The sequence below is a fragment of the Chiloscyllium punctatum genome, chromosome 39, assembly GCF_047496795.1.
Source record: "Chiloscyllium punctatum isolate Juve2018m chromosome 39, sChiPun1.3, whole genome shotgun sequence".
In the NCBI taxonomy this organism is placed as follows: Eukaryota; Metazoa; Chordata; class Chondrichthyes; order Orectolobiformes; family Hemiscylliidae; genus Chiloscyllium; species Chiloscyllium punctatum.
Genome location: NC_092777.1, coordinates 67,416,710 through 67,444,611, shown reverse-complemented (window position 1 = coordinate 67,444,611; position 27,902 = coordinate 67,416,710). Strand labels below are relative to the sequence as shown.

Here is a 27,902-nt window from a genome sequence, read left to right as displayed (position 1 = left end):
AAAACATGTCAGTCCGCACTGTCATGGGAAACAGTACCAGTCCACACTGTAATGGGAAACAGTGCCAGTCCACACTGTCATGGGAAACATTGCCACACCTCACTGTAATGGGAAACAGTGTCAGAACTTACTGTAATGGGAAACAGTGTCAGTCTGCACTGTAATGGGAAACAGTGTCAGACCTCACTGTAATGGGAAACAGTGCAAGACCACTCTGTAATGGGAAACAGTGGCAGTCCGCACTGTAATGGAAAACAGTGCCAGTCCGCACTGTAATGGGAAACATTGCCACACCTCACTGTAATGGGAAACAGTGCAAGACCACTCTGTAATGGGAAACAGTGGCAGTCCGCACTGTAATGGAAAACAGTGCCAGTCCACACTGTAATGGGAAACAGTGTCAGTCCATAATGTATGGGAAACAGTACCAGAATGCACTGTAATGGGAAACAGTATAAGTCCGCACTGTAATGTGAAACAGTGCCAGTCCGCACTGTAATGGGAAACAGTGCCAGTCCTCACTGTAGACTGCAGAGGGCAGCAAGTTGTGGCTGTTTTCTTGGAGTGTAGACAGTTGTGAGTTTGACTGGCACTGCTACCAACATTCCAGTGATGTGACTCAGTCGCTAGATCTGCAGCCTCACAGCGCCAGTGACCCAGGTTCGATTCCAGCCTCAGGCACTGTGTGGAGTTTGCACCTTCTCCCCGTGTCTGCATGGGTTTCCTCCGGGTGCTCTGGTTTCCTCCCACAGTCCAAAGATGTGCAGGTTAGGTGAATTGGCCTAGCTAAATTGCCTGTAGTGTTAGGTGCATTAGTCATATGGAAATGGGTACGGGTAGGTTACTCTTTGGAGGGTCGGTGTGGACTTGTTGGGCCGAAGGGCCTGCTTCAACACTGTAGGGAATCTAGGCTCATCTAGTTGGTCAGAAAAATCTGTGACAAACACAGAAACGAAATATTTTGTGTGACCTGCTGGCTTGTGTCATCATGTCCTCGTGGGAAACAGGAGGAAGTCAGCAGTGGAACTGATTGGTGAGGTTAAATCAGGCTGAGCAGGAATCAAAGTGAAATATGATGGAAAACCAAGTTCGGTGATTGTAGCCAATTCCATATGTTGCTATACAAACCACTCTGGATTCGGAGCCTGATCATGTCATAAACAATAATGTGTCCGGATTTGGCTTCCAGTGGGTCTGGATGACAGACAGATATGGGGCAGTCTGACTGCAGTGTGCTCTATACCAGGCTCTGTGACCAGCGAGTCTCCGACACCAAGTAACACGCCAATAACATTTTATTAGATATGTGGGGGTGCGGGGGAGCTGGGGATTATCAGAATCTGTGTTAAACATCAATAACAACAACAGCAGGCAGTAACAAACACCCAGAACAAGGTCAACTGTAACTTTAAAAACTGTTCTTCCCAAACTCCTGGCACCAAATCCCAACCAAACCCCCCACTCCGAGATCCAGCCCATTCTCAATATCATCGCCTCTCACTCTGTGTTTCAGCATCATTCCAAGCAGAGCATCACACTCCAACCCCAGAGTCATGGGGGGGGGGGGGGGGGGGAGTGGGGTAAACAGGAGCCTGTGGTGAGGGGGTGGGGGGGTAGAAGGGTTTGGGGTAAACAGGAGCCTGTGGTTGGGGGATGGGGGGTAAAGGGGGAAGTGGGGTAAACAGGAGCCTGCAATGGGGGGTGGGGGTTAGAGGGGGAAGTGGGGTAAACAGGAGCTTCTGGTGGGGGGTGGGGGGGGGTAGAGGGGGGAGGTGGGGTAAATAGGAGCCTGCAGTGGGGGGGTAGAGGGGGGGAGTGGGGTAAACAGGTGCCTGTGGTGGGGGGGGGTAGAGGGGTAAACAGGAGCCTGCGATGGGGGGTGGGGAGGTAGAGGGGGGGAGTGGGGTAAATAGGAGCCTGTAACATTATCATGGGGTGGGGTTACAAAGATTCCTCTGCTGTTCTGATCGGCAATCCGGTAAAATGCCCCTCAATCCCAGGGATTGCCCCCCCCCCCCTTGCCATACCCATAATCCTGGGGAACCCTGCTCCATATTCCCCAGGAGTTCCCGAGCTCAGTACATTGGTCAAAGGGTTAATACTGTGGCAGTGATAGTGAGTGGGCAGGTACTAACACTAACCCACTCGATGGTCGTGCCCCCAGTACAACACGGCAACTGGACTTAAATATTGAAATATATCTTTGCTTTCTGCAAACACCTCCAGGCAGTCGCAGGGTCCGCACTGTCCCTCACTGACTTTAGCGTTTCCCATCTCTGCTCCAGTCAGAATAGCTGCTCGATGTTAACACTTTCATTGCCATCTCCGAATCGGACTTCGCCACCAGAAGACACAGTTTGTTTCCAGACGATCTGAGCAGCTCCCGTGCTCTAGGTTTACAAACAGAGACGGAGTGTGAATTGGAATGCAACTAACATCGAATCAGCAGCTGCCATCACTCAATCAACAGCTTCCCCATTACCAGGACCCTCAGAGTAAAGCTTCCTCTACACTGTCCACATCAAACACTCCCAGGACAGGGACAGAACGGGGTTAGATTCAGAGTAAAGCTCCCTCTACATGGCTGTGCATAGTTTGTGATTTGTTGAGTTTGCCGATATGGGGAGCCTGGTGAAATGTGAATGGCATTGCTGCTAGCCCCCTGCAGTGGCCTGGAGCTCAGGGATAATGGGGAAGGGGTAGCTGGGAGGGGGTGGGGATCGTGATGCTTCCAGAATCACGGCACCATGTCAGAACAGACGGTCTACTGCATGGAACCAAATCGCTTACTGTTCACACCAAATACCCAATATTCTGATTCCATTGACTAAGGCAGGCAGTGGCTGTCTCCATGGAAACCCTGACAACATGGGGGATGTCAGGAGCCTTCCATTTTATTATGATGGGATACTTGTGGAAACCACCGTGAATACTTTACCCAAAGAGCCTGAAGACAGAGTGCTGCTGATTAAACAGCCTTTGGCCCTCACCCCCCCTTCCCGAAACACTAACCGCTGGTAATCCAGGCCCACCACGGTGGTGCCATTCACAGCCAGGATCCGATCTCCCGGCCTCAACCTCTGACATCCTGCAGCTGGCGAGTCAGGGACCAGCGACTTGATGTATATCCCACTCCGATTTAACAGGGTTTTCTGTGAGGTGAAGACACACAATAGTCAGCCCTTAAAGTGTCACACTTCTCAAATGACTCAGCTGCATAAACATGTTCATTGTTGATACAGTCAGACAATGTACAGGAGACTGAAGGCACAGTGCAGCCTGATACAGTCAGACACTGATGGACAGTGCAGCCTGATACAGTCAGAGACTGAGGGACAGTGCAGCCTGATACAGTCAGAGACTGTGCAGGAGAATGAAGGCACAGTGCAGCCTGATACAGTCAGACACTGAGGGACAGTGCAGCCTGATACAGTCGGAGACTGATGGACAGTGCAGCCTGATACAGTCGGAGACTGTGCAGGAGAATGAAGGCACAGTGCAGCCTGATACAGTCAGACACTGAGGGACAGTGCAGCCTAATACAGTCAGACACTGTGCAGGAGTCTGAGGGCACAGTGCAGCCTGATACAGTCAGACAGAGAGGGCACAGTACAGCCTGATGCAATCAGATAGTGAGGGCACAGTGCAGCCTGATACAGTCAGACACTGAGGGACAGTGCAGCCTGATACAGTCGGACACTGTGCAGGAGACTGAGGGCACGGTACAGCCTGATATAGTCAGACACTGAGACACAGTGCAGCCTGATACAGTCAGACACTGAGAGACAGTGCAGCCTGATACAGTCAGACACTGTGCAGTAGACTGAGGGCACAGTGCAGGTTGACACAGTCAGACACTGAGAGACAGTGCAGCCTGATACAGTCAGACACTGTGCAGTAGACTGAGGGCACAGTGCAGCCTGATACAGTCAGACACTGAGGACACAGTGCAGTCTGATACAGTCAGACACTGAGGGACAGTGCAGCCTGATACAGTCAAACACTGAGGGACAGTGCAGCCTGATACAGTCAGACACTGAGGGCACAGTGCAGCCTGATACAGTCAGACACTGAGGGACAGTGCAGCCTGATACAGTCAGACACTGAGGGACAGTTCAGCCTGATACAGTCAGACACTGAGGACACAGTGCAGCCTGATACAGTCAGATCCTGAGGGCACAGTGCTGCCTGATACAGTCAGACACTGAGGGACAGTGCAGCCTGATACAGCCAGACACTGAGGACACAGTGCAGCCTGATACAGTCAGACCCTGAGGGCACAGTGCTGACTGATACAGTCAGGCACTGAGGGACAGTGCAGCCTGACATAGTCAGACACTGTGCAGGATACTGAAGGCACAGTGCAGCCTGATACAGTCAGACACTGAGGGACAGTTCAGCCTGATACAGTCAGACACTGAGGGCACAGTACAGCCTGATACAGCCAGACACAGAGGGCACTGTGCAGCCTGATACAGTCAGACACTGAGGACATAGTACAGCCTGATACAGTCAGACACTGAGGGCACAGTGCACACCTGATACAGTCAGACACTGAGGGCACAGTGCAGTCTGATACAGTCAGACACTGCGGAGGAGACTGAGGGCACAGTGCAGCCTGATACAGTCAGACAGAGAGGGCACAGTACAGCCTGATGCAATCAGACTGAGAGGGTGAGGGTGAGGGGGTGAGGGGGTGAAGGTGAGGGGGTGAGGGTGAGGAGGTGAGGGTGAGGAGGTGAGGGTGAGGGTGAGGGGGTGAGGGTGAGGGGGGTGATGGTGAGGGGTTGAGGGCGAAGTAGTGAGTGCGAGGGGGTGAGGGAAGTGATGGTGAGGGGGTAATGATGAGGGATTTGACGGTGAGGGGGTGAGGGTGAGGGTGTTGAAGGTGAGGGTGAGGGGGTGAGAGGGAGGGGGATGAAGGGGGTGATTATGAGGGGTGAGGGTGAGGGGGGAGAGGGTGAAGGGGTGAGGGGGTTGAGGGTGAGGGGTGAGGGTGAGGGTGGTGAGGGGGAGGGGGGTGAGGGGGAGGGGGTTGAGTGGGAGGGAGTTGGGTGGGAGGGGGTGAGGGTGAAGGGGAAGGGGTTGAGGGGGAGGGGGGTGAGAGTGAGGTGGGTGGGGGGGTGAGGGAGATGAGGGGGATGATGGTGAGGGGTATGAGGGTGAGGGGTGTGAGGGTGAGGGGGTGAGGGTGAGGGTGATGAGGGGAGATGAGGGTGAGGAGGGGGTGAGGGGGTGAGGATGAAGAGGGGGTGAGGGTGAGGGGGATGAGGGTGAGGGGGTGAGGGTGAGGGGGGGTGAGGGTGAGGGGGTGTGGGGGATGAGGGTGAGGGCGGGTGACGGTGAGGGGGATGAGGGTGAGGGTGAAGGTTGTGAGGGTGAGGGGGGTGAGGGTGAGGGGGCGAGGGGGAAGGGTTTGAGGGTGAGGAGGGAGGGTGAGAGTGAGGGTCGTGAGGGTGAGGGGTTTGAGGGTGAGGAGGTGAGGGTGAGGGAGAGGGTGAGGGAGAGGGTGAGGGTCATGAGGGTGAGGGTCGTGAGGGTGAGGGTCGTGAAGGTGAAGGGTTTGAGGGTGAGGGGTTAGAGGGTGAGGGGTTTAAGGGTGGGGGGATGGGGGTGGGGGGATGATGAGGGTGATGGTGAGGAGGGTGAGGGTGAGAAGGGTGAGGGGATGTGGGTGAGGGGGTGTGGGTGAGGAGGGTGAGGGTGAGGAGGGTGAGGTGGGTGAGGGTGAAGGGGGTGAGGGTGAGGGGGCGAGGGGTTTGAGGGTGAGGGTGAGGAGAGTGAGGGTAAGGGTGAGGGGGGTGAGGGTGAGAGAGGTGAGGGTGTGGGGGTGAGGAGAGTGAGGGTGAGGGGGGTGAGGGTGAGGGTGTGGGGGTGCGGGTGAGGAGAGTGAGGGTGAGGGGTTGAGGGTGAGGGTGTAGGGGTGAGGGTGAGGAGAATGAGGGTGAGGGGGTTGAGGGTGAGTGTGAGGGGGTGAGGAGAGTGATGGTGAGGGGGTGAGGGTGAGGGAGGTGAGGGTGAGGGTGGTGAGGGTGTGGGGGTGAGGGTGGTGAGGGTGAGGGTGGTGAGGGTGTGGGGGTGAGGAGAGTGATGGTGAGGGTGAGGGGGTGAGGGTGGTGAGGGTGAGGGGGTGAGGGTGGTGAGGGTGAGGGTGTGGGGGTGAGGAGAGTGAGGGTGAGGGGGGTGAGGGTGAGGGTGTGGGGGTGCGGTGAGGAGAGTGAGGGTGAGGGGGTGAGGGTGAGGCTGAGGGGTGGGGGTGAGGGTAAGGGGGTTGAGGGTGAGGGTGAGGGGGTGAGGAGAGTGATGGTGAGGGGGTGAGGGTGAGGGGGGTGAGGGTGAGGGGGTGAGGGTGAGGGTGTGGGGGTGAGGGTGAGGGGGTGAGGGTGAGGCTGAGGGGTGGGGGTGAGGGGGTGAGGGTAAGGGGGTTGAGGGTGAGGGTGAGGGGGTGAGGAGAGTGATGGTGAGGGGGTGAGGGTGAGGGAGGTGAGGGTGAGGGGGTGAGGGTGGTGAGGGTGTGGGGGTGAGGAGAGTGAGGGTGAGGGGGTGCGGGTGAGGAGAGTGAGGGTGAGGGGTTGAGGGTGAGGGTGTAGGGGTGAGGGTGAGGAGAATGAGGGTGAGGGGGTTGAGGGTGAGGGTGAGGGGGTGAGGAGAGTCATGGTGAGGGGGTGAGGGTGAGGGGGGTGAGGGTGAGGGTGAGGGAGGTGAGGGTGAGGGGGTGAGGGTGAGGGGGTGATGGCAATGCCGCGGTCAGCACCATTCAATCAGTGAAGTCTAGGCCCTGATCTTGCTCCACATTCAGGCTGGAGATCTCACTGTTGGGTTTTTAAAAATCCCACTATCATTGAGTAAACAAACGCACTCAGATGTTGGAGTTGGTGAAGGGGTTTTCCTGTCGGGTTGAAGCCACTGAGCTTGTTCTGGCTGGTTTTATTCTCCTGAAGGGCTCTAGCTGTGTAGAATCTGTAAGGTTGATGTGGAATCATTAACTCCAGCCAGGAGCCTGGCTCTCCACAGCAGAAGCTTCCTTTTACCCCAGCAATGGGGCCAGGTTCCACCCTGCCCTCTTTTAGTTCTGATGCAGTTTATAAATCATCAGGAGGACGGAATTCCGTTAGATTCCAGAACTAAGCTCCAAAGCAGAGCGTTGTCAAGGTAACAACTTCCTCCAATTCACAATGGAAAGTCTGCTCACTGGCCAATGTCTGAAACAGGAATAGACTGTCCTATCTGATCATTCACTCCCAACACATCCCGGATGCTGGTATCCTCTGTACTTATTCCCAGAAACTTCATGGAGCTGTGCTGAGAGGGTATGGAGCCTGCTGCAGGTGCAAGGATCCCACAGCCTACACTGGAAGAGGTGCAGGAGGCTGTTCCCAGAGTCCTGGCCAACATTAGACACTGAACCGCTCTGATAAACAGATTCTCCGGTCATTATCACACTGCTCTTTGTGGGATCTTACTGTGCCCACACTGGCTGCCACTTTTTAACTTTACCTTATGTAGTGACTACACTCCAAAAGTACTTTATTGGATGCGAAGTACTAAGGTTATTGAAGGTGCTATGTAAATGCACCTGTCTTTTTAACAGCACAGGTCTGAACCTGAGCTTGGATCCTAACCAAGTTCTCACTCTGAAACAGCAAATTGTCCCAGTGCAGAAAGAGGCCATTTGGCCCACTGAGTCTGTCAAAGGAGCGATTCATTTCGTGCAGTTCACCATTTCTGCTGTGATCCCACTTCCAGTTGCTGTTTGGTCAAACCAAATGAGAGTGAAGATGTTTAATCCATTACTGGTCTCCATGGAGGTTACAGCAATATCTGACAGATACACACGTGCCCTCCCTTGTACAGCTGACCCTGTACACCATATACACCCAGATCCCTGTACACCCCGGCCCCATGTACACCCAGATCCCTGTACACATAGATCCCATATAAACCCAGATCCCTGTACATCCAGATCCCTGTACACCCAGATCCCTATACACCCAGATCCCTGTACACCCAGATCCCATATACACCCAGGCCCCATATACACCTAGATCCCTGTACACCCCGGCCCCATATACACCCAGATCCCTATACACCCAGATCCCTGCACACCGAGATCCCATATACACCCAGGACACATATACACCCAGATCCCTGTACACCCCGGCCCCATATACACCCAGATCCCTATACACCCAGATCCCTGCACACCGAGATCCCTGTACACCCCGGCCCCATATACACCCAGATCCCTGTACACCCCGGCCCCATGTACACCCAGATCCCTGCACACCGAGATCCCATATACACCCAGGACACATCTACACCCAGATCCCCTATACACCCGGATCCCTGTACAGCCAGATCCCCGTACACCCAGATCTCATATACACCCAGGCCCCATATACACCCAGATCCCTGTACACCCAGATCCCATATACACCCAGGACCCATATACACCCAGATCCCCATACACCCAGATCCCTGTACAGCCAGATCACTGTACACCCAGATCCCCTATACACCTAGATCCCTGTACACCCAGGCCCCATATACACCCAGATCCCTGTACACCCAGGCCCCATATACACCCAGATCCCTGTACACTCAGGTCCCACATGCTCCTGGACCCTCTCCAGCTGAATCTCTGTTCCAGCCGTCCCGGGTGACAGCATGACTGTGGTGCTCAGTGTGAGCTTTGCCTACCCCCGCCCCCATCACCTTCTGTCCCAGTTGGGGATGGAGTCTCCAGGAAATAGGAAAAGGGCTTAGTTGTCAGCTAACCCCGAGGGCAAGACACACCGTGCCCACTGCCTCTCAATAAAAAGATGCCACAGCACTGACCTGAAGGAAGAATAAGGCAATGTCCCTGAGGCCTGACTATCCCTCAACTCAAACTGCAACAGCTGACTTTCCGATACTGTCATACCACCTATTGCTGGAAGGTTGCTGCATTTCCCACTTTGTAAGATAAACAGGAATGTAAAATTCTTCAATTTGCATATACACTGTAGATAGGAACAAGAGAAGTGGGACTGATGAGGGATATACAGAGGGATATCACAAATGGGATGAGATTCTGAAAGCTAAGTTTAAGGGGCTAGGAAAGAGATGGAAAGCAGGAGTTCAGAAGCAGTAATCCTGGGATCACTCCCAGCACCACGTGCTCAACAAACCACAATCAGCAAGAGAGAACGAGGCTGAAAATGGAGAACTGCTGAAGAAAGAAGGGCTTTAGGTTTCTGGGGCTTTGGGACTAATTCAGAGGCAAGTAGGACCTGCATGAGGTAAACAATTACACCTTTAACAAGACCAGAAGGAATTATTTCACACCAAAAAGGGTCTGTTTCTGTGCTGTCCATCTCTCGGACTCTATGATCAAAGTTGTAAGTCGTCATTCTGTGACCGGGAATCAAACTGGGTCTCAGCAGTGGGAGCGCTGAATCCTGACTACCAGGCCGGTAGGGAAGACCCAGAGAAATATTCACACAGGTCAATTTCCAGCTACTTCAGAGGGTTTCCACTCGCCTCCTGTTAGGGAAGTGGCAGCATGAGACACAACTCAGACACGAGCAAAACAAAGCTGCTTCTGGGAAGTTGAGAAGTTGTAAACAAAATGGAAGGCAGCTGAAACAAATGCCAACATCAAACAAAGTTAAAACATGGAACAAGTGTGCTTTTGTGAAAAGAGAAAATAGATCTTAGTCGTGAAGAAGTTACCATTTAAATTTGTAAATGATGTAGATCATTCCAAAACTAGGCTCCTAATTCTGAGCAAAGGAAACTGTGAAGGTATGATGGAGAAGCTAGCTGTGGGTGTTTGGGAAAAGACATTAAAAGGTTTGACACTGTTCAGGCAATAGGTAGTGTTTAAAACAAAGGTTCAGTTTACAACAAAGATACATTCCTTTAGGATTCAAAAACCTAACTGGAAAAGGGAGTCAGCTAGAACTAACAAAGGCCACTAAGATTATATTAGATCGAAGGAGGAGGTTTACAATGTTGCCAAAACAGTAGTAAGCCTGAGGATCAGGAACAATTCAGAATTCAGCAAAGGAAGATCAAGAAACTAAAGAACAGAGAATAGAATGAGTGTAAACTCTAAAGAAACATAAAAAGTGATGTCAAAGCTTCTAAAGTTGTATAAACAGATTTGCAAAGACAAATGTGAGTCCATTATAGGCAGAGTGAAATCATTTTTAATAGGAATAGCAGTAAATAGTTGCTTTGTGTCTGTGCTCATGGAGAAAGGAATCTGCAAGAAATCATAGATTCAAGGAACTAGTATAAATGAGGAACTGAAAAAAAACTAAATCCGTTTAAAAAAATACTGGAGGTATTAATGGATGTGATCTTATTGTCTTATGGAGTGAAAGTTGAAAAAACTTTGGAATTATCTACATCCCAAATTGTTGAAAGAGATTGTTATAGAGAAAAAAAATGCATTAATGACTGTCTTTCAAAATCCTATCAGTTCTGGATCAGTGTCATTTATTATGATCATGGCCGTCAATCCAACTCAAAAACCTGTTCCCACTTGCCCCCCAGATCATTTGATCTGTTTAGCTCCACGGCACAGAGTACAAAGGGAGGGAGGAAACAATGCCCAGCATATTATGTTCAAATTATGTGCAACACTGTTTCAGCCTCAAATGAAGTATTGTGACTAGCACTGGGCACTGACTTGAGGAAGGATGTTAGAGAGATTGGCGAGAATTGTTCCTGGATGATGAACTTCAGTTTTAGGGAAAGACTGAAGATGGAGACATTGTTTCCCTTCGACAAGAGGAGGCTGTGAGGACATTAGACAGAAATAGTCAAAATCATGAAAGTGGGTAATCCAAGATAGAGGACAGGAAAAATTTCTGGCTGTAAGAGCTGCTCCTTTTTTGAGGTATTTTAGGTGTTGGAGGTGATTTCCTCGAATTCCAGGAGCAGCAATTACTGTTTTATATGCTGTTGCATTGTTTTGGAATTTTGGGAAAAAAAAGTCAAAACAACAGCAGTTTTAAAAGGGAGAAGAGCAGACAAAGGAAGCACATAGTGAGGACAGTGCGGGGGAGAGAGAGAGAGAGAGAGAGAGAGAGAGAGAGAGAGGGAGAGAGAGAGAGGGAGAGAACCTGCACAGTTACCACCTTTGTGTTTGAATTTGTGTATCACTGGACATCGGAGTGCATCTGGGGAAATTTACAAACAGTGAAATTCACAACTAATCTTGGCCAGAGGATGTGGTGGAGGCTGGTACAATTGCAACATTTAAGAGGCATTTGGATGGGTGTATGAATAGGAAGGGTTTGGAGGGATATGGGCTGGGTGCTGGCAGGTGGGACTAGATTGGGTTGGGATATCTGGTCGGCATGGACGGGTTGGACCGAAGGGTCTGTTTCCATGCTGTACATCTTCATGACTCTATGAGGAGCTGAGGAGAGAAACTGTACCCATTGGTGAAAGGATTGAGAACCAGAGGACCCAGATTTAGATGACCAATAAAAGTAGCAAGAGAAATGTGCGCAGAAACCTTTCACAGAGTGAATGGTTCAGATCAGGAGGACATGGAGAGGACTGTGGAAGCAGTTTGCATTATGGCTTTCAAGAAGAAACTGGATAATGAGCTGAATAGAAGGAACCTGCACAACTGCAGGGTAAGGGCAGTGAGGGGGAATCACTGAGCTGTTCTTGCAGTGAACCAACACGGGAAGAATGGCCTTCTTTTGCTGTAACAATTCTGTGATTCTATGATTACAACAGTGACTACAGGTCAAAAGTTACCCTAACCTGAATTAACAGGAACACTGTAACCTTGACACAGTGAGTAACAATTACCCTGTTTGAGTTGGAGACATATTCTGTAATTAGGGTGTTTCTTTCCAGGTTACAGAATTAGGTTAGTCAATTAGGAAAAGTAAGGTTTGCAGTAAAGTGTTTTTCTCACCAGTCCATCCACTAATGCCAGACCTAGGCCATGAGGCCCTCTTTCTAAGTTGACAGTGAAGACCTCATCACCTGGCTCGCTCTTCTGCTGACTGCAGCTATCTAGAGAGAAAAAGCAGAGTGCAAGTCAATCTAAACACAGCTCATGGTGCAAGTCACTGCACTGCCTCTCAGCACTTGCTATGGAGCAGGATTAGACATACCCAAAAGGAGAAAGATCAAAGAAACAAAAATACACAGAAGCAGAAATACAGGGCTGAAAAGGCTAGATACTTCTAGAAACATACTTGGGGAGGGAGGGATGGAGACAAAGAGACAGAGAGGGAGAGACAGAGAGAAACACACAGAGAGAGAGGGAGAGACAGAGAGAAACACACACACAGAGGGAGAGACAGAGAGAAACACACTGAGGGAGAGACAGAGAGAAACACACACAGAGAGAGGGAGAGACAGAGAGAAACACACACACAGAGGGAGAGACAGAGAGAAACACACTGAGGGAGAGACAGAGAGAAACACACACACAGAGGGAGAGACAGAGAGAAACACACACACAGAGGGAGAGAGAGAGAGAAACACACACAGAGAGGGAGAGACAGAGAGAAACACACACAGAGAGGGAGAGACAGAGAGAAACACACACAGAGGGAGAGACAGAGAGAAACACACACAGAGAGGGAGAGAGAGAGAGAAACACACACACAGAGGGAGAGACAGAGAGAAACACACACAGAGAGGGAGAGACAGAGAGAAACACACACAGAGAGGGAGAGACAGAGAGAAACACACACAGAGGGAGAGAGAGAGAGAGAGAGAAACACACACAGAGGGAGAGACAGAGAGAAACACACACAGAGAGGGAGAGACAGAGAGAAACACACACACAGAGGGAGAGACATAGAGAAACACACAGAGAGGGAGAGACAGAGAGAGTAGTCGCGCGGGAATGCAGCAACTGCAGCAGCCAATCTGTACATGCAGAGATTCTTTAAACAGCAATGTAGCCACACTAATATAATCAGCTTTATGCTTTTGGTTGAGAGATAAATATTGGTCAGGATACCAGTGAGAATTCCTTTACTGGTCACTATACTGTGTGAAAGGGGATGTTTTGTCCATGAGGAGCATCAGCTTAGATAATGAAGAGGGATCACTGGACCCGAAACATTAACTCCATCCCTCTCTCCACAGATGCTACCAGAACGGTGAGTTATGTTGTACTCTCTGTTTTTGTTTCAGCTTAGATGATTGTGCTTGAATTTCCAAAGTGGAACGTGAACCTTCTGACTGAGAGGGAATAACTGTCCCTGAATCAGCCAGCATTTATTACCCATTGAGACTGTGGTGGGGAGCTGCCTTCTTGAACTGCTGCTATAAGTAGACCCACAATGCCCTTAGCGAGGGAATTCCAGGAGTTTGACCCAGTGATAATGAAGAAACAGTGATATATTTCCAAGTCTGAATGGAGAGTGGCTTTCAGGGGAATTTGCAGATGGTGCTGTTGCCATGTATCTGCTGGCCTTGACCTTCCAGGTGGAAGTGATTGCATGTTTTGAAGGTACTGTCTAAAGAAGACAGTGACTTTCTGTGCAACACTACCCACGATTATGCCTGAGTATCAGTGGTAGAAGGAGTGAATATCAAAGGTGGTAGATGTGATGGGAATCAAGTGGGCCGCTGGATAGTACATAGAACATAGAACATAGAACAATACAGCACAGAACAGGCCCTTCGGCCCACGATGTTGTGCCGAACTTCTATCCTAGATTAAGCACCCATCCATGTACCTATCCAAATGCCGCTTAAAGGTCGCCAATGATTCTGACTCTACCACTCCCACGGGCAGCGCATTCCATGCCCCCACCACTCTCTGGGTAAAGAACCCACCCCTGACATCTCCCCTATACCTTCCACCCTTCACCTTAAATTTACGTCCCCTTGTAACACTCTGTTGTACCCGGGGAAAAAGTTTCTGACTGTCTACTCTATCTATTCCTCTGATCATCTTATAAACCTCTATCAAGTCACCCCTCATCCTGGTAAATCTTCTCTGCACCCTCTCCAAAGCTTCTACATCTTTCCTAAAGTGAGGCGACCAGAACTGCACACAGTACTCCAACTGTGGCCTAACCAAAGTCCTGTACAGCTGCAACATCACTTCACGACTCTTGAATTCATTAGTGTTGAGCTTCTTGAGTGTTGTTGGAGCTGCCCCCATCCAGGGGAAGTGGGGAGTATTCCATCCCACTCCTGACTTGTGCCTTGTAGATGGTGGACAGATTTTGGGGAATTGGAGATGAAATAGTCACTGCAGTATTCTAGCTTCTGACCTTCTCTTATAGACACTGTGTTTATGTGATTAGTCCAATTTAGTTTTTGGTTACTGGTAACCTCCAGGATGTTGGGAATGGGGGAATCAGTGATGAAAACACTATTGAATGTCAGAGGGAGCTGGTTAGACTATCTCTTGTTAGAAATGGTCATTGCTTGGCACTTGTGTGTGACATGAATGTTATTTATCACTTGACAGCCCAACCTGGATATTGTCCAGAACTTGCTACATTTGGTCATGGACTGCTTTAGTATCTGAAGAGTTGTGAATGGTACCGAACTTTGTGCATTGACTGTATCAGTGTTACCAAGTGAACAGCTAGATAAAGAAAGGAAAAGAGATACAGAATGAAAGATTAAAAATGTGCACAGACCGAAACGCAGAGTAAATCAGAGAGGTGAGCAGAAAAGAATGAGAGGACCAAGGTATCTGCACTTTTGCCTTCTTGATCTATCTGTGACCCTGCAGCTAGCAGTTTAAGTTAGTTCAGTTTAAGCAATAGTATGAACCAAGGTCCATATAACCTCAGCTTTTACAACTTCACTAAGATTTCAATAACCTCTCTCACAAACCCAGCCCAGCTGCAACCTCACATTCACTAACACTCAGCCCAAATTCTTGGCAATGGAAGAATAGAGATGTTCACTTAGTGTTTGTTTTTGGAATGTTCTGAATAGATAATCCTCATGATATTGGGGCAGTAATGTACACCCCACTGTTTCAGAGCTTCTCATCCCTGTTCCTGTTGGCTTCTTTCCCAGGTTAAAAAGCTCCAAGTCCCAGTTTGGAAAAGTTTCAAGTGGTCAAATTCCTGATAATGATAGTTCTTGGGAAGAGAGCACATTCTCAGCATTGTAGAGATTAAAGAGAAGTTCAGAGGGGAGCCCGATTCTGGCTGTACACTGTGTATTCAGCTGTTCCACATTCTCCTGACAGGAGCTCAAGCTGCTTCAGTCAAAAACATTCTTTCTCTTAATCAGCAGATGTCCTTCACTTTGGGTTTCTCAGCCTTTCTCCCATTCACTGCTGGGTACAGTACTGGGGGATATCCCTGGAGGTCCAGTAACAGGGGTACAGTGCTAGGGGATCTCCTAAGATCCAGTAAAGGAGATCACCCTGGAGTACAGTAATAGGAAGGACCTCTTGGATACAGTATTAGGGGATGCACCTGCTGTATATTGCTAGGAGGGTAGGTCGCTTCAGAATACAGAGCTAGGGAAAGATCCTTTTCTATCTTGCCCAAGTATTTAGGATCGAGATAAGAAGGAATGTCCTCACTCAGGGGATGGGGTATGTTTGGAACTCTCTGCCCCAGAGGACTGTGAAACTAGCAGAGAGATTGATACATTCCCATTCCTGATGAGTAATGGAGTCATACATCAAACAAAGAGGGGATGGTGCAGGAGACAGAGGTCAAGCTATGACGAGAATGGTGGAGCAGGCTCGAGGGGCTGAATGGCCTCTTCCTGCATCCATTCCGACTAGTTAGGTTTTTGGAAGGTCAGGAATTACCATGTGCCAGGTCACACTAGTGAAATTGCAAAGTCAAACACCAACTATTCAGCAGCACAGCAGCTGAACAGACCTTAGCATTGACTCCACAGTCTCATTTGACTTGTTTTAAGGTTATTGTGAGACCAAGCATCAGGTGATTTTGTTGACAAATGGCTTGTGTGAGCCAGCTTCTGAATCCACTGTTAAGGTACTTTCTGATGTCATGTTTTGATTCATTTGCAAGTGAGGAAGATTGAGTTCAGCCTCATAGTTGGATTGTATTGAGTTGGTGGATTGCTGACAGTACAAAGAGAGGCAGCAAGCTGACAGCTGAGTTTAGGGCACAGCCCATTAGCCAGAACATTCCTGATCACCTACTGCCTTGAGCCTGTCTGTGAAGCCTGCTCAAGTTGAATATCCCTCAAACAATCACAAGCAACTGGTAGAGAAGCATGGGCACGTGGGAGAGGCATTGGGAGAGCACAGTGTCCAAGCAGATCCTACTCCAGCTAAGGTGGTGAGTCACACCTATCATTGTTATTACTACAGTTCCTTCTTGCAGAGAGTGGCCAGTATGTGCCAGTGGTTAAGGGAAAGCTCAGAATTCCTCCCTAGAGGTCCACATTCCCAAGCCTCCACCCCAAACACCCCCCTCCCCCCACCCCCTCTACTGACTGGCTAAACAGGATGGAGGGCCCTCAGTTTGTTCTTGTTTTTCATTTATCCATGTTATTGTTCATCTCTTGACAAGTTGGTGGAAGCTGCCTTCTTGAACCGCTGCAGTCCACCCACGGTAGGTTGACCCACAATGCTCCTAAGGAGGGAATTCCAGGATTCTGACCCAGCAACACTGAAGGAACGGTGATATATTTCTAAGTCCAGATGGTGAGTGACTTGGAGGGGATCTTGCAGGGGATAGAGGAGTGTTCTCACCTATCTGCTGTCATTGTCCTTCCAATTTAGAAGATGCTGTCTAAGGAGCCGTGGTGAATTTCGGCAGTGCATCTTGCAGATAGTACACACTGCTGCTACTGAGCGCCGGTGATGGAGGGAGTGCATGTTTGTGGGTGTGGTGCTAATTAAGCGAGGGCTGCTTTGTCCTGGATGGTGTCAAGCTTCTTTAGTGTTATTGGAGCTGCCCCCATCCAAGCAAGTGGGGAGTATTCCACTTTTGCCTTGGAGATGGTGGACAGATGTTTGGAAGACATAGGGTGAGTTACTTACTACTACATTTCCAGCCTCTGACCTGCTCTTGAAGTCACTGTATTTATATGGCTAGTCCAGTTTAATTTCTGGTCAATGGTAACCCCCAGGATGTTGCTAGTGGGGGGATTCAGCAATGGTAATGGCTATGAAGATCAAGGGCTATATCAGTAGTTATATTCTCTCGTACTGGAGATGGTTCTTGCCTGGCACTTGTGTGTTGTGCATGTTACATGTCACTTTTCAGCTCAAGCTGAAACATGTGTTATGTATTTGAACCCAAGCATCAATCAATCAATCAGGGTCACTGTTAACACTCACACTCAGCTCCCTCTAGCTTCATGGATTCTGCAGCATTAAAGCAGAGCGCTTGTAGAAGTCCAAAAGGCTATCAACCATCACACCATAAGATATAGGAACAGAAATAGACTACTCAGCCCATCGAGTCTGCTCCACCATTTGATCTGATAGGTTTCTCAATTCCATTCTCCTGCCTTCTCCCTGTAACCACTGATCCCCTCACTAATCAAGAATCTATCTACCTCTGTCTTAAATACACTCAGTGATTTGGTCTCCATCGCACTCTGCATCAATGAGTCCCACAGATTCCCCACCCTCTGGCTGAAGAAATTGCTCCTCATCTCAGTTCGAAAGAGTCATCCTTTCACCCTGACACTATGCCCTCAGGTCCTAGTCTCTCCTACTAGTGAAAAGTTTTCCAGCACTGCTTTATCCAGGCCTCTCCGTAATCTCTAAGTTTCAATTAGATTCCCCTCTCATCCTTCTAAACTCCAAGTACAGACTGAGGTTCTCAACCGCTTCTCATAGGACCAGCCCTTCAACCTGGATCATTCTTATAAACCTCCTCTGGACTTCCTCCCAGACCAGTACATTCTTCCTTGGATACGGCCCCGTTCATAAAACTCTAATCCCTGTTGATACTGCGTGTGGGGATTTGAGTTTTGCAGCACATTCCACCCTGAAGCAGGGGTTCGGTTACACTCGCTCTTCCTGTCCTTTTTCCACAATTCTTATCTGTTACCCCATCAAGCATATACCCTGTTCAAAATTATTATTGCCCTTTCTGGCAGCACAGTTCCAAATCACATTATTTTCTCTGAAGTCCGTGTCCCCTCCATGCTGCTGGTGGGAACCTTTCATCACTTTTATCTCTACAAACCCACTCTCAAACAGCCTGCATTCTCCTCCCAAAGTATTTTCACATTCCTTTCCTGTTTTCAGTTTTAAAGCAATAATAATTCACCACTGGGCTGCAGTGACCCACTTCCCTTTCCACTGCTGTTCAGTGTACTTTTGCTCATATTAACCAATTTTTCTCTGAAATTTGCTCCTCATCTTCCCTCCTCACGCCCTCTCCATGTGGTCTATGTTCAGCTTCACTGGCCTGTTCCCTGGGTTAAAGCACAATGACAGGTTGCTGCCACTCAGCCAGCACGGGGGCACGTGGTTCAGCTCAGCTGAACAGTGACTGCAACACGGTCTGAGCTGAGCAGATTTCTCCAGAAGTGACTGCAATCCAGATGGCCAAGGCTATTGTTCCTGCCACTGGCATTAATGAAGGCACTGTTCCATGCCAGGGAGTGGTGACCTGTTAACTGTGTGCTGTGAACTGAAAGAAGGGAGCGAGACACAGAATGGGAGGGAGAGAAAGAAACAACAAGCGGGAGATTGGGAAGACAGAGAATGAGTGGCAGTGACACAATCAAGAGACAAACGCAGCACCTGGAAGAAGAATCTAAAAATCAGACAAGAGAAAAGAGAATGGTGGTAGAGAGAGTGACAAGGCAAAGAGAAAGAGAGGGATTGAGAATGCTTTGATCTTAATCAGTTAAAATGGAACCTGGGATCCAACTCAGTGATAATTTTACTCTGTAACTAACCCTGTACTGTACCTTTCCTGGAAGCATTCAGTTCTAATGCATGAAATCATGGAGAAGGGGCCATTCTGCCTGCTGTGTCCATGCTAACTCTCTGCAAGAGAAACTCACCATTTTCCCTATAGTTCTAAAAACTTTTTCACTTCCATTAATTATCCAATTCTCTTTGTGATATCAATTATATTTGCCTCCACCAAACAGACAGGACCTCATATTGATGGTCCCGCATATTGATGCACAGAAAATGCATTAAATAACAAAAGAGATTGCAGAGTTGTGATGTTATATCCTTCAGGCTGGGTCCAAAGAAAAGGTTGAGGGATCACCTTATAAAGCTCCTCAAAATTCTGGGGCTGAAGACTGAGCGTGTTTCTGTAGACATGATGATTTCTTTTAAAATCCTCTGAAAGTACAGGAATGGGAAAAGAGTAAAGGTGGATAAATCCCCAGGACCTGATCAGCTGTTCCTTAGATCTCTGTGGGGAGCTAGGGAAGTGATTGCTGGGCCTCTTGCTGAGATATTTGTATCATCGATAGTCACAGATGTGGTGCTAGAAAACTGGAGGTTGGCAAACGTGGTGCCACTGTTTAAAAAAGGGTGGTAAGGACAAGCCAGGGAACTATAGACCAGTGAGCATGACATCGGTGGTGGGCAAGTTGTTGGAGAGAAACCTGAGGGACAGGATGTACATGTATTTGGAAAGGCAAGGACTGATTAGGGATAGAAGCATGGCTTTGTGCGTGGGAAATCATGTCTCACAAACTTGATTGAGTTTTTTGAAGAAGTAACAAAGAGGAATGATGAAGGCAGAGCAGTGGATGTAATCTATATGGACTTCAGTAAGGCGTTTGACAAAGTTCCCCATGGGAGACTAGTTAGAAAGGTTAGATCTCATGGAATACAGGGAGAACTAGCCATTTGGATACAGAACTGGCTCAAAGATAGAAGACAGAGGGTGGTGGACAACGGTTGGTTTTCAGACTGAAGGCCTGTGACTAGTGGAGTGCCACAAGGATCGGTGCTGGGTCCTCTACTTTTCATCCTTTATTTAAACGATGTGGATGTGAGTATAAGAGGTAGAGTTAGTAAGTTTGCAGATGACACCAGAATTGGAGGTGTAGTGGACAGCAGAGTACAACAGAATGTTGATTGGATGGGGCAATGGGCAGAGGAGTGGCAGATGGAGTTTAATTTAGATAAATACGAGGTGCTTCATTTTGGAAAGGAAAACTAGGGCAGGACTTATACAATTCATTGTAAGGTCCAATAGGGAGTACAGGTTCATAGTTCCTTGAAAGTAGAGTCACAGGTAGATAGGATAGTGAAGAAGGCGTTTGGTTTGCTTTTCTTTATTTGTCAGAGTATTGAGTACAGGAGTTGGGAGGTCATGTTGCAGCTGTACAGGACATTGGTTTGGCCACTTGTGGAGTACTGTATGCAAATATGGTCTTCCAGCTATAGAAAGGGTATTGAGGATATTGTGAAACTTGAAAGGATTCAGACTGGATTTACAAGGATGTTGCCAAGGTTGGAGGGTTTAAGCTACAGAGAGAGGCTGAATAGGCTGGGGCTGTTTTCCTTGGAGCATTGGAGGCTGCGGGGTGACCTTGCAACCTTGCAGAGGATTATAAAATCATGAGGGGCATGGATAGGATTAAAAGACAAGGTCTTTTCCCTGGGGGTGGGGGGGGGGGGGAGGGGGGGGGGGAAGAGTCCAGAACTAGAGGGCATGGATTTAGGGTGAGAGGGGAAAGATATAAAAGGGACCTAAGGGGCAATGTTTTCATGCAGAGGATAGTACGTGAATGGAATAAGCTGCCAGAGGAAATGGTGGAGGCAGATACAACTACAGCATTTAAAAGGCATCTGCATGGGTATGTGAATAGGAAGAGTTTAGAGGGATATGAGCCAAGTGCTGGAAAATGGGACTGGATTAGGTTGGGATATCTGGTCTGCTTGGGCTAGTTAGATTGAAGGGTCTGTGTCCATGCCGTACATCTCTATGACTCTATGAATGGGTTTTTCTCTACATTGGGAGAATGTTAGGAAAAAGAGCAAAGTAAACAATTGGGTTTTAGACTCCAGTTGAGAAGATCAGGAATTTGTTATGATACTATGGCTTTAAGAGGTATATTTTGTCCTGCTTTTTATTAATGAAGAAAGTTTGAGATACAGGTACACAACATTCTATTCAAAGTCAATAAAGTAAACAGCCTGTGAGGCCTTGGGGGTCTTTTTTTAAGTTGGAACAATAGAAGCAGCCTGACAGGGTGGAGTCAAGCTTCCACAGAATCAGGATTTTTAGTTTTAGCTTTCTGCAGTTGTTGGGGTCTTGAAGCAAGATATGAAAGCTCCTATTCCTCTTCCTATAACAGCTAAAACCTGGAGATCTCTTCCTGCTGATTGAATCACACATGAGACAATCTATTTTACTGAATTTATCTTTACCAAGGGTGTGTTTATGGGATGTCACTACATTGGAACAGTCAATTAGTAGTACTTGATATACATATTGTTTTGTGAAGCATTTCAATTGAGTTAAGCCAATTATTTTATTTTTATTTTGTTTGTACTTTAACAGTAATGTAAAAACAAAGTTTGTTTTCCTTAAAGTTGAATAGTTTGACCAATTGAATTGTATCTGGAATGCAAAGTCTTACATTTACTTTTAAAATAAGAAATGTTAGGGTCTAGGCTATCTTCTTAATATATTTTGAGGGTGTTTGGTTGGGTCCATAACAGATTGATTCTTCCTTTTCAGTTTGACAGGTCTTGAGGGTGAACGTGGATGTGTAAAGCAGTTGCTCCTGAGAAATGGAGAAGACGGTTTAGACTTAGTTGAAATTGAGGTTATCTCAATGTAAGGCATTTAGTCAGAGTTCCAGACTTGAAGTGTTTGGGTTAAACCCTGAAGAGTTTATTTCATACAGCCACAGTCATAAGAGTCATCCAGCACAGAAAAAGACCCTTCAGTCTAGTTAGTCCAGGATGACCATGTTCCCAAACTAAACCAGTCCCACCTGCCCGTGTTTGGCCCACGTCCCTCTAAGCCTTCCCTATTTATGTACCTGTCCAAATACATGGGAACACCACTCCATGCAAGTTCCCCTCCAAGCCACTCACCATCTTGACTTGGAAATATATCACCGTTCCTTCACTGTCACTGGGTCAAAATCTTGGAATTGTGGGTCCACAAAGGTGGACTGCAGCGGTTCAAGAAGGCAGCTCACCCCCACCTTCCCAGGAGGGCAACTAGGGATGGGATAATAAATGCTGGCCCAGTAAACAATCTTCAGGTCCCACAAACAAATAAAAAAGCACATATCAGAAAAGGAGAGCTGCAAGTATGGATAACAACTGAGAGAGAAATAGGAAGAAAGACAAAATGAGAAAGAAACATCAATGTTCAGGAGAAAAGAGCAGAGCAGGCGAAAGACAAACACATGACAGATGTGAGATAGCTACAACAAAAAGAAACAAAACAGATGGAGAAAGAAAAGGAAGGAAAGCTGACAATTTATTGCAGTTAGCTCTCATGCATTTTCTGTACATTTCTCTTGCTCTTTAATCAAGGTCAACATATTAAACAGGTAAACGTGTGGCAAAGATTGGTGTGGCAGAAACAGGTTTGAATTCATGGGCCATTGGTACCAGTACTGGGGAAGGAAGGACCTGTTCTGATGGCACAGATTCCACCTGAATCAAACTGGGACCAGGGTTGTAGCAAATAACACAACTAATGCTGTGGATAGGGGTTTAAACAACATAGTGAGAGGATAGGTTCAGTTGCATGGGAAATTATGGAAAAAGTTAAGGGACTGGGGAGGCTCAGCAAAGATTGAAGTTTCCAGGACAAGTAATCAGACAGAGTGTATGAAAGAGACAGTAATCTAACTTCAGGTACAGCAGGTTAAGACAACTATGAGACTGGGACAGTCAACACAGAACTGCAGATACTGTACTTAAATCTCTGCAGTATACAAAACGAGGTAAATGAGCTTGTAGCATAGATTGAAATTGGCAGGTTCCATGTTGTGGGTATCACAGAAACATAGCTACAAGAGGATCAGGGCTGGGAACTAAATATCTGAAGGGTCACTTGACTCGAAACATTAACTCTGATTTCTCTCCACAGGTGCTGCCAGACCTGAACTTTTCCAACAACTTTTGTTTTTGTTTCAGATTTCCCACATCCTCAGTTCTTTCATTTTTTAAAAAAATCCGAGAATACAGATCCTGTCAAAAGGACAGGTAGATGGGCAGAGGGAGCAGGGTTTCCTTGTTGGTAAGAAATGAAATCAAATCAATAGCCAGAAGTGAGATCAAATGGCAGGTGTAGAATCTGTGTGGGGAACCACAAGAGGAAAAGCCCAGATGGGAATTACGTGCAGGCCTCCTAGCAGTAGTCAGAATGTGAGGAAGAAAATAAATCAGGCAATAGAAAAGTCATGTAAGAAAGGCATTATTACAATAATCATGGGGGGGCTTCAATATGCAGGTGGACTGGGAAAATCAGGTTGGTAATGGATCCCAATAAAAGGAATTTATGGAATGTCTACGAGATTTGTTTTGTGAGCAGCTTGTGGTGGAGCCCACTAGGCTGCAGGCAATTCTAGATTTGGTGATGTGTAATGAGGCAGACTTGGTTGGGAGCTAAGGTGAAGGAATCCCTAGGGGTCAGTGATCATATGATAGAACTCACCCTGCAGTTTGAAGGGGAGTAACTGGAATCAGATGTCATCTGAGTAAAAGGTCACTACAAATACAGGATGGAGGAGCTGGCCAAAGTTGAATTGAAGGGAGTCTGGCAGGGAAGACAGTGGAGTCGCAATTGCAGAGGTTTCTGGCAGTAATTCATCCCAAGGAAGAAGAAACATATGAAGGGGAGGTGAGGCAACTATGGCTGACAAGGGATGTCAGGGAGAGCGTAAAAGCAAAAGAAAAAGCATATACTGTGGTGAAGATTAGTGGGGAGTCAGAGGATTGAAAAAACCAGCCGAGGACAACTAAAAGATCAATAGATGAATAGAAGATAAAAAATGAGGATAAATTAGCTAATAATATAAAAGAGGATTGCAAGAGTCTTTTTTAGATATATAACAGGTAAGAGAGAGGCAAGAGTGGTGATTGGGTTATTGCAAAATGAGGCTGGAGAAGTTGTGGGGAACAAATGAATGACAGAGGAACTGAAAAGATCCTTTGCATTAGTCTTCACATTGGAAGACACCAGCAGCAGACCAGAACTCCAAGAGAGTCAGGGCAGAGGTGTAATGGCCACCACGAAGGAGAAAGTGCTGTGGAAGCTGAAAGTTCTGAAGGTGGCTAAACCACCAGGGCCAGAAGGACTACAGATAGTGATTCTGCAGATGCTGGAGATCAGAGTCGAGAGTGTGGTGCTGGAAAAGCACAACAGGTCAGGCAGCATCTGAGGAGCAGGAGAATCGATATTTCGGGTAAAAGCCCTTCTGCTGTGCTTTTCCAGCAACACACTCTCGACCCAGATGGACTACAGCCCAGAGTTCTGAGGAAATTGTAGAGGCATTGATGGTGATCTTTCAGGAATCACTGGAGTCATGGAAGGTACTAGAGGACTGGAAAATGGCCAATAATACACCTGTGTTAAAGAAGGAAGGAAGGCAGAAGACAGGAAATCTACAGGTTGGCTAGACTGATCGTAGTCATTGATAAGATTTTAGGGTCCATTCAGGAGAAGATTGCAGAGTACTTGGAAGTGCATGGTACAAAAGGGCTGAGTCAACACAGTTTTATGCCTGATACATCTGTTAGAATTCTTTGAAGAGGTAACGAGAAAATTAGACAAAGAAGAGCCAGTGGATGTGATCTATTTGGATTTCCAGGAGGCCTTTGACAAACAAGGTGCTGCACAAGAAGCTGCTGAATAAGAGCTCATGGTGTTAGAGGCAAGGTATTGGTATGGATAGGGGATTGGCTGACTCTCCGAGGGCAGAGAGTGGGGATAAAGGGGTCATTTTCAGGGTGGCAGCCAGTGACTAGTGGAGTTACACAGGGGTCAGTGTTGGAACCATAACTATTCATATTATACATTAACAATCTGGACAAAGCAACTGAGGGCATTGTTGGTAAGTTTGCAAATGACATAAAAATAGGTGGAGGGACAGGTAGGTGTTGAGGAAACAGGGAGGCTGTAGAAGGACTTACACAGACTAAAAGAGTGAGCAAAGAACTGGTAGAAGGAATACAATGTGGGAAAGTGAGAGGATATTCACTTTGGTAGGAAAAATAGAGGTGTAGAATATTTTCTAACAGGGAAAGGATTTGGAAATCTGAAGCACAAAGGTACTTGGGAGTCCTAGTTCAAGATTCTCTGAAGGTTAACATGCAGGTTCAGTGGGCAGTTAGGAAGGCAAATACAATGTTAGCACTAATTTTGAGTGGGCTAGAATACAAGAGCAGGGATATACTGCTGAGGCTGTATGAGGCTCTGATCAGACCACATTGGGAATATTGTGAGCAGTTTTGTGCCTCAGGAATGGAGGGCTTTCATATGATGACACAGGGTTTGTACTCGATGGAGTCGAGAAGGATAAAGGGGGATGTGATTGAAACTTACAGGATCCTGAGAGACCTGGATAGAGTGGACGAGGTGAATGTGTTTCGACTAGTGGGAGAGACTCGGACCCAAGGGCACAGCCGCATAGTGGAGGGATAACTCGTTAAGAGCTAAGATGAGGAGGAATTTCTTCAGCCTAATCTGTGAAAGTCATTGCTGCACTAGGCTGTGGAGACCAAATCATTGAGTGCATTTACTACAGAGACACGTAGGTTCTTGATTAGTAAAAGGATCAAAGGTTACAGGGATTATGCAGGACAACGGGGTTGAGAAAGATATCAGCCATGGTGGAGCAGACTTGATGAGCCAAATGGCCTAATTCAGCTCCTGTATCTAATGGTCTTACGGTCTAACGGGAACATTTTTTTTTCATTGGTTCTGGCATCAGTAACCAGGCCTGGTCAGCGGTCTTACCTTCCAGACTGCTCTCATTACATGGTTCCAGCCGGTCACCATTTACCATCCTCCTACAGACCAGCTCCATGGGATCATTCTCAGCCTCTGCCAGCTCCAGTATCTGTGGCGTGTTTGGTGGAGTCAGTAGGCAGGAAGGATCCAGTGCCAACTTCTTCTGGCCAATGTCCTGTTGCCCAGGGAGACTGTTCTGGAGCTCGAGGCTCTTCAGTTTGTGTGCCAGCTCTGCCTGGCAGGATCGAAGGCTACCCGGGCCATGGCCATGGAACAGAGAATGGTCCATTCGGAGGGATTTCCCTCCACACATTGAGCTGGAATGATGGCTGTTGTCCTGATTGGCACAATGCCCAGAAACATCTGCAGAACTGGGCATCTTCACCTCTGCCCCTGCTCCCATTCCCACTCCAACACTGGGAACTGCTCCTTCTCCAGCTCTTGCTCCCATTCCAGCTTCTGCACTCTGAAACAGAGGGAAGACATTACAAATTCATTAGTTAAACCTCACTTCGTGGAATCAGTCCTCATAATGTCACACCTTCAGGATTACTGGTCTGACTGCTCAGTTGGACGGTCTGTACAGCACAAGCTCCACCTATATATACATAACCCTCAAAAAGGGACCCTGCAAGAAATGTCAGGATCAGCTGGGTGGTGGGAGATCTGCTGTGGGATCCTATGACCAAGAACTCATCTCATTCAGAAGAACATAAGAATTAGGAACAAGAGTAGCCCATTCAGTTCCTCGTGCCTGCTTAACCATTCAATACTATCCTGGCTGATCTCAGCTCAGCCTCGACTCCACTTTCCTGTCCACTCTCCACAACCCTTCCTCCCATTAAAACTCTGTCTCTCTCCTCCTTAAATTTATTCACTGCACTCTGGCGAGTGAACTCTGTAGATTCACAACACTTTGAGAGAAGTAATTTCTCCGAATTAATTAATTAATTGATTTCACCCTGCAGATCGGAGAAGACAGTGTGGATTTTCTCCCCGCTCAGACCAGCGCTTTAACTGAAGTCAGTTTTTGTGACGAGCACCAGCCACATGTGGAATCTCTCAGACCCCAAGCAGCCTGTGGGTCAGCTCCTTGCTACTAACTCAGTGACTGGTTGCTACAAGGTGTTGCTGAGGAATTTGATTGATGAGGAAGAAAGGAGTCCCTCAACATTAGCCACCACAATCTCTGGTGCTGAGTGACTGACACAATCAGAAAGGGAAATCAAATAAACTCACAGAATGTATGGCATCAGCTTCAACATTATGCCTCTGACTATCCCAATCCAAAGTGATGACATTTTCAAATGTTTTGATGAGATTTTTGAAAGATTTGGAATGTAAATCTCTGTTAAATGCAAAGTTTGGCTGTCTTTTAATCAGTGCCCAATCTCTGATCTCTCATCCTGTCTGTCTCTGTCTCTCCCCTCTCTCTGTCCTTCATAAAACATACGAGCAGAGTAGGCCATTCAGCCCATCGAGCCTGCTCTGCCAGTCAATGAGATCGTGGTTGATCGGAAAACCCTCAACTCCATTTTCCTGTCTTTTCCCCATAACTCTTGATTCTCACACTGGTTAAAAATCTCTTTCTCAGTTTTAAATAATGTAAATGACCTAGCCTCAGCAGTCCCCAGCAGTAAACAAATTCACTACCCTCAGAGAAGAAACTCCTTCTCACCTCTGAAGGATGACCTCTGGTCCTAGTCTCTCCCACAAGGGGAAACAACCTTTCTGTTACTACCCTCCAAGTCCTCTCAGAATTTTGTCTGTTTTAATAAGGTCACCATTCATTTGTTGATATCTAAAGCCAACTTACTCACCCTCTCCCCATTAAACAGTCCCTCCATCCCCAGGAGCAGCCGAGTGAATCTTCTCTCAGCTGCCTCCAATGCCGGACTATTGTCCCTTTGATAAGGGGTACAAAACTATTCACAGTATTCCAGCTGTGGTCTGACTGATGCCTTGTGTAATTTTAGAAAGACCTCCCTACTTTTACACTCCATTCTCTCTGAAATAAAAGCTATCATCCTGTTTGCTTTCCCTATTACA

At 47.6% G+C, this 27,902-nt stretch overlaps 1 protein-coding gene across 2 annotated transcripts in view; it reads right to left on the bottom strand.

The window, feature by feature from the left end:
• Nucleotides 1-1,847: 1,847 nt before the first annotated feature.
• LOC140464174 (ras-associating and dilute domain-containing protein-like) overlaps nt 1,848-27,902 on the bottom strand; it is a 101,308-nt gene continuing 75,253 nt past the window's right edge. For both annotated transcript variants that reach the window (XM_072558996.1, XM_072558998.1), the window contains 4 exons: nt 25,860-26,319; nt 11,927-12,027; nt 3,013-3,152; nt 1,848-2,390 (listed from right to left, as the gene is read on the bottom strand). In XM_072558996.1, the coding sequence (XP_072415097.1) occupies nt 2,261-2,390; nt 3,013-3,152; nt 11,927-12,027; nt 25,860-26,319 (831 nt within the window). In that variant the 3' untranslated portion in view covers nt 1,848-2,260. The remainder of the gene's footprint in view (nt 2,391-3,012; nt 3,153-11,926; nt 12,028-25,859; nt 26,320-27,902) is intronic.